At 35.4% G+C, this 11,200-nt stretch overlaps 2 protein-coding genes across 3 annotated transcripts in view; both read left to right on the top strand.

Annotated features, from left to right (window-relative positions):
- The window catches only part of LOC138691432 (zinc finger protein 665-like), a 38,854-nt gene extending 36,493 nt beyond the window's left edge, over positions 1-2,361 (top strand). Inside the window, exon 11 of the mRNA XM_069813359.1 lies at positions 472-2,361. Coding sequence (XP_069669460.1) covers positions 472-1,189 — 718 coding nt within the window. The 3' untranslated portion in view covers positions 1,190-2,361. The remainder of the gene's footprint in view (positions 1-471) is intronic.
- A 3,310-nt stretch (positions 2,362-5,671) lies between these two features.
- Positions 5,672-10,712, top strand: LOC138691860 (zinc finger protein 239-like). 2 transcript variants are annotated; one of them, XM_069814408.1, is made up of 5 exons: positions 5,672-5,752; positions 6,302-6,399; positions 7,355-7,492; positions 8,666-8,748; positions 9,796-10,712. In XM_069814408.1, the coding sequence occupies exons 2-5, from the start codon at positions 6,307-6,309 to the stop codon at positions 10,544-10,546; spliced, it is 1,065 nt and encodes a 354-aa protein (XP_069670509.1). In that variant the 5' UTR covers positions 5,672-5,752; positions 6,302-6,306; the 3' UTR covers positions 10,547-10,712. The 2 variants fall into 2 exon arrangements, with proteins under 2 accessions (XP_069670509.1, XP_069670510.1); XM_069814409.1 differs by lacking the exon at positions 7,355-7,492.
- Positions 10,713-11,200: the final 488 nt, after the last annotated feature.

The following is an 11,200-nucleotide window of genomic DNA, read 5'->3' on the forward strand; positions in this document are numbered from 1 at the left end:
GCTTGGTTAAATAGAGATGTAATGCAAAAAATGTACTTGATAATAAGGTTCAGTTGATAAATTATAATTAAACACTAAGTTAAATAATTTTGTAGACTAATGGAGGTCATGCTGAATGGTTCCAGCCAATGAGAAAGAGACAGTCCATTGTGTCGCCTCTTATGCCATCTATGCGAGAGATGTAGAACGTTTTGGTTCTCCCCAGGGCTTGCAAAGGAAAGTGTCCAGTTAGTCGTTCGTTGACGATTCAAAAGAATCGTTAGAATCGCAGACTAGGAAGAATAGTGATCTCGTTGACGATTCAAAATAATAGTTGGAATCGCAGACTGGGAAGAATCGTGAACGAATCGTTAGAATCGATTCGTAATGTATGATTGAATCGTTGGAATCGACTTCTTAAATAGAATCATACTTTATATTGATGTTGAATATATTTCTTGTTTTAACAGTAATAGCATCTTCTGATTGCAGCATTTTGAATTCTGACCTGATGGAGGATGGCTCAGGTCCTGAACAAAGCCTCTCATTGGAAAATTCTGCTTTTAGAATTGAACTTAATCCTCAAACAGACGACCGAAGAGAAGATACCTTGGAGTCCAACTCCACTCATCACACAGATGAAGCATTATTTAAGTGTGTTATTTGTGGCGAGATGTTACAAACTTCCCACGGTCTTAAAATGCATATCCGCCGCAGACACGGAAATCGGATGTTCAAACTACAAGACCATGTACCGTCTCAAACAGGCGAGACGCCATTCAAATGCAAGTTGTGCGGTATGAGTTTCTCAAAAGTAGGAAATTTGCGAATCCATCGACGCTTGCACTCGAACGAGAATCGATTTAAGTGTGATACGTGTGGTAAACTTTTCCCTTCTTTGGGAAATCTAACAGATCACATACGTAGCCACACTGGCGAGAAGCCGTTTAAGTGCGATGTCTGTGGGAAATGCTATACACAGGCAGGATCTCTAACAAAACACTTACGCGTGCACACCGGGGTGAAGCCGTACAAATGCGATGAATGTGGCAAAAGTTTTACAAATTCCACGGGGTTAAGAGAACATTCACGCATCCACACAGGTGAGAAACCTTACACATGCAAGATCTGTGGGAAATGTTTCTCTGCATCTTCATCTTTCCGTTACCATAGCGGCACACATTTCAGCAAAATGTTAGGAATGCAGTGATTGTGGAGAAATGTTTCTGAGGGAAAAAACTATTGGTAGCCATGGTGAGAAAACAGTTGACATGCATTGTGTCTTGCAAATGTGTTTTACAATTATTATTATTATTATTATTATTATTATTATTATTATTGTTATAAGTGACCTTGTATTTTTAACGATGTCCTGTTAGTACCTGTACAGTGTAAAATATTACCATGGCAATTAAAACTTACCATTAAGCAAAGCCTGCATGATATAGTAAAAAACAAGGTACCATAAATATGTAAGGAAAATGTCTTTGATGTCCCTGTATTACCCATTACAGTGATAGAGTAAAAAATCTAGGAATTTATATGGACAAAAACTTAAGTTGAAAAACTCAAATCACACACACATGTAAAATAATTTTTATGAAAATTCACACACTAAAAAGAATCCGAAATTTCCTTCCGTTGCTTCTCAAGAAGAATTTAGTGCAGTCGCTCTTGGTGCCTCATTTTGATTACTGTGACACTCTCTACACTGACCTTAACAGGAGACTGACAGACAGACTACAGCGTGTTCATAATGCATGTGTTCGATTTATTTGCAACGTCCGTAGATTTGACCGTATCACACCTTCATAAATATGCTGTCCTGGGTCCGTCTCAAGCAGCGAAGAACTATTCACTCTCTCACTTTACTCTTCAATATTCTTCAAAACTCTAACCCTAGCTACTTAGCTTCTCGTTTTGTCCTCATATCACGAAATAGATACTCGCTCACAACACTGTATCACACTCTCCATGCCTAAGCACAGAACATCCTTCTACTCTTCATCTTTCACCGCCTCTGCAGCTCATCTCTGGAAATCTCTACCACAACATGTCAGAGACTGTCGGACATTGTCTAGTTTCAAAAATAAATTAAAATTGCACTTTTTGAATTCAGATTCCTTTCAGTTATAAGCCCTTTTCTCTGCGATAGTTTTGTAAAAATATGGGCTATATATTTCTTTCCTTCCTTTCCCATTTTTGTTCTCTTTATCAGCCGATGAATTTATTATCATAGTCTTTTTATTGTGAATTTTATTTAATATTCGTATTTCTTTTCTTTTTTATTATCATTTTATTACATTGCATTTTGTTATATTCTACCTTACGTTTTCCATATTAACCATTTGTACTAAATGAGTTGCTTTTACTATATTCCAATGTATTTTACTTTCTTTTTTCTATTATTGTATTATTTTTAGTGTCTATTTTATTATGCTATTATTATTATTATTATTATTATTATTATTATTTTCTAATATGTTAGTATTCTATTCTTTAACTTTTTGTTAAATTTTCACTGCTTGTATACTTTGTGACCTGGTAGAGTGTAAGAGAAGGCCCTATGGCCTGAACTCTCCCAGTATTAATAAAGAATTATTATTATTCTTATTATTATTATAGGTTTTTCCAGCAAACACCTTCCTGCATCGTATTATTTTTACATTTTTTTTCCTCTTCAACTTCATCCTATTTCCGTTCTTGTCCTCTTCATTACAGTATGTGTAGGGTAGGTACCTGAAATTCTCCGACGCTGTATTCAATCATGTGCGATGTCTTATAAATGTATCTGAGAAAGGTAACGTCTTTAAGCCTATTGATAACATTGCACATTGAAGATGAACTAAAATGGGATGTTTGTTGCAGAGGGATAGACTGGAAATATATGAACAATATTATAAGGCAGAGCGAGAGTATTATGTCTGTCACAATCTGTATGTTTTAAACTCTGTACCTCTAATATCACGGGCGGAAAGTCATTCAATTACGATGTATACAGGAAGTGTTAATTTATTTCGCGAAATAAAAAATCTTTCTCAAGAGTGCAATATCTCATCTTTAATAGATAACAGCATTTAATGCAATAGCTATACAAATACCTTAAGACAGCGTTTCTCAAACTATGGTCCGCGGACCATCTGTGGTAGTCGAGTTCTGCCTTTGTGGTCCTTCAAAAAAGGCAGAAGAAAAAATAAAATTCAAACGAATTGCGTTTCACTCTATAGCTGAAAATCTCAGAGTCTGGAAATGACACATGGCAATCACCTTTCACTTTTTCTCCCAGTATTGACATTTTATGAAATTTATTACCCTATCCGTCTACCGACTTCCCGCTATACCCTCATCGCCATCTTTCCTAATAGTTTTGCCGACACCCAGTCTGCACATTGAAATGGTCATGTACCGTACGTCGTATAAAAATAATACAACTCTGAGGTCACAATTTGAAACTTATTTTCCAAGTAAATATGACGAATTTCCATGAGTTTGCGATCACTTTCATTGCGATATTGAAACTAACGAACTTTAATTGAGTGAAGGAGAACAGTTAATTGAACTCTCAAATGACACCAGACTGAAAATGAAATTTCAAGCGGAAGATATGGTTAATTTCTGTTACAAGTGACAGAGTATAGTGAATTGTACAATGATGCTTTAGAGATTATAATTCATTTGCTTCTACGTATCTGTGTGAGAAAGGGTTTTCATCACTAACTCTAATAAAAACAAAGTACCGTACCGAAATCGACTTGATGTATGTGACGATTTTCAACTTAAGCTTACCAGCATACCTATATTCAAATATAGAACAAATGTCCAAGAATCGGCAGGCTCATCCATCTCATTAATGTGAGTACCAACATTTATTTATTTATTTTTAGTCAATAAGTTAAAGGTTATCCAAGCTCTAATAGCCTTGAATTGTTAAAGAAACAGAAATAAATTTTCTTCTAATAACATTAGCGTAATTATTTAATACTCTCATAAAATAAATTTAATTGATTTCAATTAATTAATTCTATTTTAAAATGTCAGTATATTGGTATTAAAATATGCTACGGAAATGATAAATTTGCTTTCGAAGGGAACAAGAGTAAGGTGGTCTGTGGAACTGTTCTGACCTAAAAAGTGGTCCCCACTTCAAAAAAGTTTGAGAAACACTGCCGTAAGATAATGTCACTGAGTGTCGAAATACGTAAAATATTTCTGAGAACATAGTAAAAAGAGCTTCCTTCTTCAGTGTCAGAATGTATTCATGTAATCTTATATAAAGTTATATTATACTTATCGGATCCAACATACCTTTGAAATCATATAACGATTCTAATATTTGTGATAAAATGACACCAAACACAGTAGAATCATCAACATCGTTAACTTCAAGGTTTAGGTCAATGACCTGTTTCGCCTCCAGAATTTATCGGTCAAACCGGTGTCTCAAACGTCTTCTTCGTGTAGATCTTTAACACCATGTTCTAAAAGGTATCCTATCGTTGGGCATTCTTGTTATATGGTCGTACGAATTATTTGTATATTTTTCAATTATAGTTGTTATACTCAAGATATTCAGTTCTTCACGCATATCTTCGTTTCTCTTATGGTGCTGTAGTCTAAATCCTGCTAGTGGCCTTAAGAGTTTCATCTCAGCGGCCTCAATTCTTCTCTGTTGGGCTCTAGTCAGAATCCACGTTTCTGAACCATATAACAATGTCGGAATTGCCAGTGTCTTGTAAAATTTGAGCACAGTCTGTCTGTCGACTTTATTTATGAGTGTACGTTTAATTGTACCAATAAGTCTTAAAAATGTATTTAACTTGTTTTCTACTTCCGTGGAGGATATGCAAGAGAGATCACATCCAAGGTAAGTAAAATAATTTACTTGTTCAATCATCTTATCCTCTAGTACAATTTTAGTTCTTAGTGTATTATTTCCGCAGAAACCAAATACTTCAGTTTTCCTGTGTGATATTTTTAGATTGTAGTTATTAGCAACAATTCTCAACAAATAAACTGATCTCTGTAGGTTGTCTTCAGAATCAGCCAACACCAACTGGTCGAATGCGAAGAGTAAGTAATCTAAAATGATATTATCTATAAAATAATATGTTTTTAAATTGTTTTGCCATTCTCTTACGGCTTCGTCTAGATACAGATTAAAAAGAGTAGGTGATAAGGCACACCCTTGTCTGACCCCTTGGTTAACTTATCGCAATTTGGTGGTAATCTTGTTTGTATTCATTTTGATTTTTGTACATACTTTGTCTCACCCTTATTAGATGCTCAGGAATTTCTTTCCTTTTTAATATCATTCACAATTTTGTTCTGCTAAACATATCAAATGCTTTCTCAATATGCGAATATTAAATTCCACATGCTTTTCTATAATATGCGTTATGGCAAAGATATTATCAATACACGATGTTTCTTCGGAACCACTCTGTTTTTCAGCTAATAGCATTTCTGCAATTTTGTTTAGTCTTTGACAGATAATCTTGGCATATATTTTATAGCCTGAGTTACGAAGGCTAATCGCTCTGTAATTATCAATTCTTCCAGTAGAATCTACTTGATATTTTTTTTTTGTCTTTATAAGCAATTCGATTTATATTTATAGCAGTTTGAAAATTCCGTCCCTTTAATCATAAAAGTGTGGATTAAACTGATATGCTATAGATGCATCGAGGAGGCCGTTATATCTTTTTCTTCCGTACAATCTGATAACTTAAATTTGAGTGGGTCCATGTATTTCGATGAATTATTGTTATATATCGTGAGTATTAATTCTTGTGTTGCATTAATACAGCCGTATACGAACATTTTTCATTGATTGTTGAAACATGGGATTCATTATAATTACCTTACTCTCGATATTTTATTATTAAACTGACTTTATTTTTACCTGAATTGCTTTTTACTTGGGTAGCCTAATTAAGACTATTTTGAGATTACCTTTTAACACCTGACATAGAGCTATATACATCTTCATAGCAAACCCTAACTTCTTCTATCAGACAGATTTGAAATAGGTCCACGGTTCATTTCCTTTGCTTAGACAAATATATCACCTTGTCAATGTCCCTACAGGATAGGAGAACATAGGAGAAGGATCTCTGATTCTGGGCTTGTAAAATGTGTACCGTATAATTGACTTCATAACGAGCTAACTAATAAATATTCTGCATATTTTTGTGTAGAAGATAATGTATTTGAAGAATGTTTCGAAATGTCTTAGTAAAATATGGTGTAAACACACTGAAAAAACCTTCTCAATTGCTCACATCCTTTGGATGCGTCTGAATTTATTAACGACTTCTTTCAGTTGCGATGGAGGCCGTGAAGATGGAATCTGAGGTCGACCCATTGCTTGTACAGACAAGCGATAACAAAGATGTAGCAGAGAAGAAGCCTTTATCAGAGGTAAATTGAAAGGCTTTAGTGTGTTACCTAAGTGCTTAATATATAAAAATACAGTGTGCCGTTTCATAGGCCTACATATGTGGATATGTTTCAAGTTATTTTCATTGAATTAAGCATTGTTTAGTGTGTGTTCAGTCACATTATTTCTTGCGTATGTATTGTACATATAAGGTGATCAGGACTAAGGGTCCACACTTTAATATTTAACAATGATTAATTTAAATACGTCGCCATGAGTGACGCAGTTGGTATACCGCTGACCTTTTGTGCCTGAGGTTGCGGGTTCGATCCCGGTCCAGGTCAATGCCATGTACAGTAAGTGTGGTTAAATGCAACAGGCTCATTTCACTAGATTTAGTGGCATGTAAAAGAACTCCTGCGGAACAAAATTCCAGCACACTGACGACGCTGATATAACCTTGGCAGGTGCGATCGTCGTTAAATAAACCATAAGTATTTTTATTTTAAATTTAAATGCTCTATTTATAATCAAGCAGAAATAATAATAGGGAATTGTGTTGTAATACTGCTTTGCATGATAATTGATTTTGAATCCTTACACTGTATTATTTTAATATTCTTAAGCGCTTTGGTTAGGCTTATGAACTTCCTTGAAATTTCAAACACTTCCTTTGTTTTAAACAGTTCTTGTTGAGTGCTCTCCATCGAAGGTTGGAAATCTATAAACGGAGTGTATTAATAATTTTATATTCAAGCGATTTTTGCCTTGGCATACGTATGTATTTGAATTTAATTCTTTTTGCTTAATATGAATTCACTCCATTACACATTTTACAATGTGGCAATTCCAGACAGGGTAGGAAACTTTTTCATTTTATTCTCTATATTACAAGATCTGGTCCCTATTTTACTCCTCTGTATGTTCTTCCTGATTTGTAAGTGATACTAAATTCAATATAAATAAAACAATATACATATACTGTATATTTTGCAGAATGGGAATTTATTAGACGTAGATTTAACTCGGGTGAAGACGGAATGGATGGAACAGAGCTATGATGTCAGATCAGAGATGAAATTTGAGGGGAATCCTGAACCATTTACTTCTGTGGTCGTTAAGTGTGAAGCCATGGTGAGTCATTTTTGTAACATGTGCTGGTTTTTGTCTTTAGTTACACCCTTTTCTTGTGGTATTTAAATTCTTTAAAAACAATGTGGAAGGAAATAATAAACAAATACATAAGTGTGTGTGTGTGTGTGTGTGCGTGCGTGCGTGTGTGTCACTTTGGAAAATGAATATACTCGTAGTTAAAGCGAGTTTAATATATATATATATAATTATAATTATTATTAAAATTATTATTAGTATTATTGTTACTGTTACTACTACTATTATTATTATAAGTATTATTATTGTTATTATTAATATTATTATTATTATTATTATTATTACTATTATTATTTTTATGATTGCTGCTGCATTTGTGTTGTGTTGCATAGTTTAGTATGTTAGATATGCAGTATTAAGTAGTACTAAATTTCTATTAGCAGAGTTGTTAAATTAAGAAGTAGTTTATATGCTGCTACCAGTGACTCTATACGTTATATTTGTATTTCATATGGGAAATCCACACCTGTGGAGTAACTGTTAGCGCGCCTGGCCGCGAAACCAGGTAATCCGGGTTCGATTCCCGATCGGGGAAAGTTACCTGGTTGAGGTTTTTTCTGGGGTTTTTCCTGATCTCAGTATGAACAAATGCTGGGTAACTTTCGGTGCTGGACCCCGGACTCATTTCACCGGCATTATCATCTTCACCAGGTGGCCCGGGTTCGAATCCCGGTCGGGGCAAGTTATCTGGTTGAGGTTTTTTCCGGGGTTTTCCCTGAACTCAATACGAGCAAATGCTGGATAACTTTCGGTGTTGGACCCCGGACTCATTTCATCGGCATTATCGCCTTCATTTCATTCAGACGCTAAATAACCTAGATATTGATACAGCGTCGTAAAATAACCCAATAAAGTAAAAAATAAAAAAAAAATTATCACCTTCGTCTCATTCAGACGCTGAATAACCTAAGATGTTGATAAAGCGTCGTAAAATAAACTACTAAAAAGAAATTTCATATGGGAACGACGGATTTGAACTAGAATACATCATATCTGCCATGTGCAGACAATATTGATAAGAAATAAATAAATATATTTATAAATCATTAACTCAATATGGTTTGAAAGCAGGTTTCCAGCATGGATAAAATGTTCAGCCAATAAATCGTAATTTCTCTATTTTCTTCTTTTCCCTAGGAGGAATCAAACAGCTTCGAGACAGTGAAAGAGGAGCTGAACCAGGACATAATGTCCGAGGAAGATGAAGATTTGTCTGAGAGGTGAGTAGATTGTGTTAGTTTCGACGGCATCCTTGGTTGTAATGCTAGAGTTAAGTAATGACTAGGACGTATTGTATTGTATTTATTTATTCCCTGTTAAATCTATTACAGATTATAGGTTCGTCATTAGATACAAACGCAAAATACAAACACACACACAAAATAGATTTCTAGTTAAATTTAATTTTAACTCTCTTAAGTTGGATAACTTGGGCTGGAGTATGAGTGTTAAAGTTCATATTCTACATTCGCACCTCAATTATTTTCGCGAGAAATTAAGCGCTTTTAGTGAAGAACATGGTGAAAAATTTCACCAGGACATCAAAGACATGTAAACTGGATGCCAAGTCAAGTGGAGTATGAGTATCATTTGCTGGATGCGTAATAGAGACAGTTAATCAGAAACGCCTTCCAGGAAGTCAAGAAAAGGGAAATTTCAAGTGGGGCGAGGTGCACATATGTTCGAGATATGGTTACATAAGTGTAAATATTATGTTTGTAGCTTTGTTATTCAGTTAATAGTTCAATTTTTGTCACTGACTATGATTTACACATATTTAACATGAACGCGATAATTTGCCTGTAGAAATATTGTTTTTAGATATTTTGTTTTTTTTTTTCTTTTTATTTGTGAAAAATTCATATGTGATGGAGCTATTTGGGGGTCAGTTTCGAATTCAGCACAAAAAAATGTGAAGAATCAATTATCAGATCAAACTCATCGAAATGTATTAAAAAACCAACAGTAACGGTGGGGTAACAGCGCATCTAGCTGAGAAACCAGGTGGCCCGGGCTCGAATCCCGGTCGGGGAAAGTAACCTGGTTGAGGTTTTTTCCGGGCTTTTCCCTCAACCCACTATGAGCAAATGCTGGCTAACTTTCGATGCTGGACCCCGGACTCATTTCACCGGCATTATCACCTTCATATCATTCAGACGCTGAATAACCTAGATGTTTATAAAGCGTCATAAAATAACAAACTAAAAAAAAATTCAGCACTGTGTTATATTTCCTGTTTTAACAGTAATAGCATCTTCTGATTGCAGCATTTTGAATTCTGAGGTGATTGAAGCGCTGGAGGATGTCTCAGGTCCTGAACAAAGCCTCACATCAGAAAATTCTGCTTTTCGAACTCAACTTGATTCACACACTGATGACCAATTGTCTAGAAGAAAGGATAACTTGCAGTCAGGATCCAATCATCGAACTGAAGAAGCATTATTTAACTGTGTTATTTGTGGCGAGATGTTACAGACTTCCCATAGCCTCAAAATGCATCTCCGGCATACACACAAGCGCCCGATATTCAAATGCGATGTCAGTGGGAAATATTTCTCGATACAACAAGCTCTACATGATCATGCACCATCTCGTCCTGACGAGAAGCCATTCAAATGCAAGATCTGTGGTAAATGTTTCTCAAAAATGGGAAATTTGCTAATCCACGAACGAATGCATTCGAACGAGAATCGATTGAAGTGCGGTACGTGTGGCAAACGTTTCCCTTTTCCTGGAAATCTAAGAGAGCACATACGTAGTCACACTGGCGAGAAGCCATTTACGTGCGATGTCTGTGGGAAATCTTATTCACATTCGGGATCTCTAACTGTACATTTACGAACACACACCGGCGAGAAGCCATTCCAATGTGATGAATGTGGGAAATGTTTTACCCATTCTGGAGGTCTTAAAGAACATTTGAGAACTCACTCAGGCGAGAGACCTTTGAAGTGCAATATCTGTGGGAAATGTTTCTCAGCGTCTTCATCTTTCCGTTACCATAAAGATACACATTAAAAACAGCAATCCAATATAGTGATGGAGGAAAAAGTTTTGTCCCATAATATTCCTTTTAATATCATATCCTGCCTGATTTCTTTATTAATTTTGACACCTAAATATTCAAATTCATTATATCCTTGAATGAAACTTTTTCCACCATGTAAAACTAAATCTCTTGTATTTTCACCACATTAATTCATTTATTTATTTTATTCCATAGATCTTACATGGGCAATGAAGCTTTCATATGTGGAACAAGTCAAAATTTTACAATATTACGATTACAATTTTTACAAATTTTTATAGTTTTACAATTTCGTAATTTTCTACAATTTTGTGCAATTTTTTACAATATTTTGGCGACATGTAGTGAGATGAGGTGAGGTCCAAGGATTCGCCAAAATATTACCCGGAATTTGCCTTTTGGTTGGGGAAAACCTCGGAAAAACCCAACCAGGTAATCAAATCAAAGGGGGATAATCTAATCACAGGGGTTTGATGCCAAGGACTCGCCATAAACCATCCGGCTTCAGTCCCACAGCTGTGGAAAACGTCGGAAGAGACCAAAGACCAAAGGGGGATCCAACTGAAGCCCGAACGCACCTCCGGATCAGCAGCCCAGCGAGTCTGCCGACTGAGCTACATCGATGGCTCTACTAAAAGTATACA

This window comes from Periplaneta americana, chromosome 16, assembly GCF_040183065.1.
Source record: "Periplaneta americana isolate PAMFEO1 chromosome 16, P.americana_PAMFEO1_priV1, whole genome shotgun sequence".
NCBI classification, from domain to species: Eukaryota; Metazoa; Arthropoda; class Insecta; order Blattodea; family Blattidae; genus Periplaneta; species Periplaneta americana.

Coding starts and splice junctions, on each gene's coding strand:
- LOC138691860 (XM_069814408.1), top strand. CDS start 6,307: ATGGAGGCCGTGAAGATGGAATCTGAGGTCGACCCATTGCTTGTACAG. Junction 6,400..7,354: donor AGAAGAAGCCTTTATCAGAG/GTAAATTGAAAG, acceptor TATATTTTGCAG/AATGGGAATTTATTAGACGT. Junction 8,749..9,795: donor GATGAAGATTTGTCTGAGAG/GTGAGTAGATTG, acceptor TTCTGATTGCAG/CATTTTGAATTCTGAGGTGA.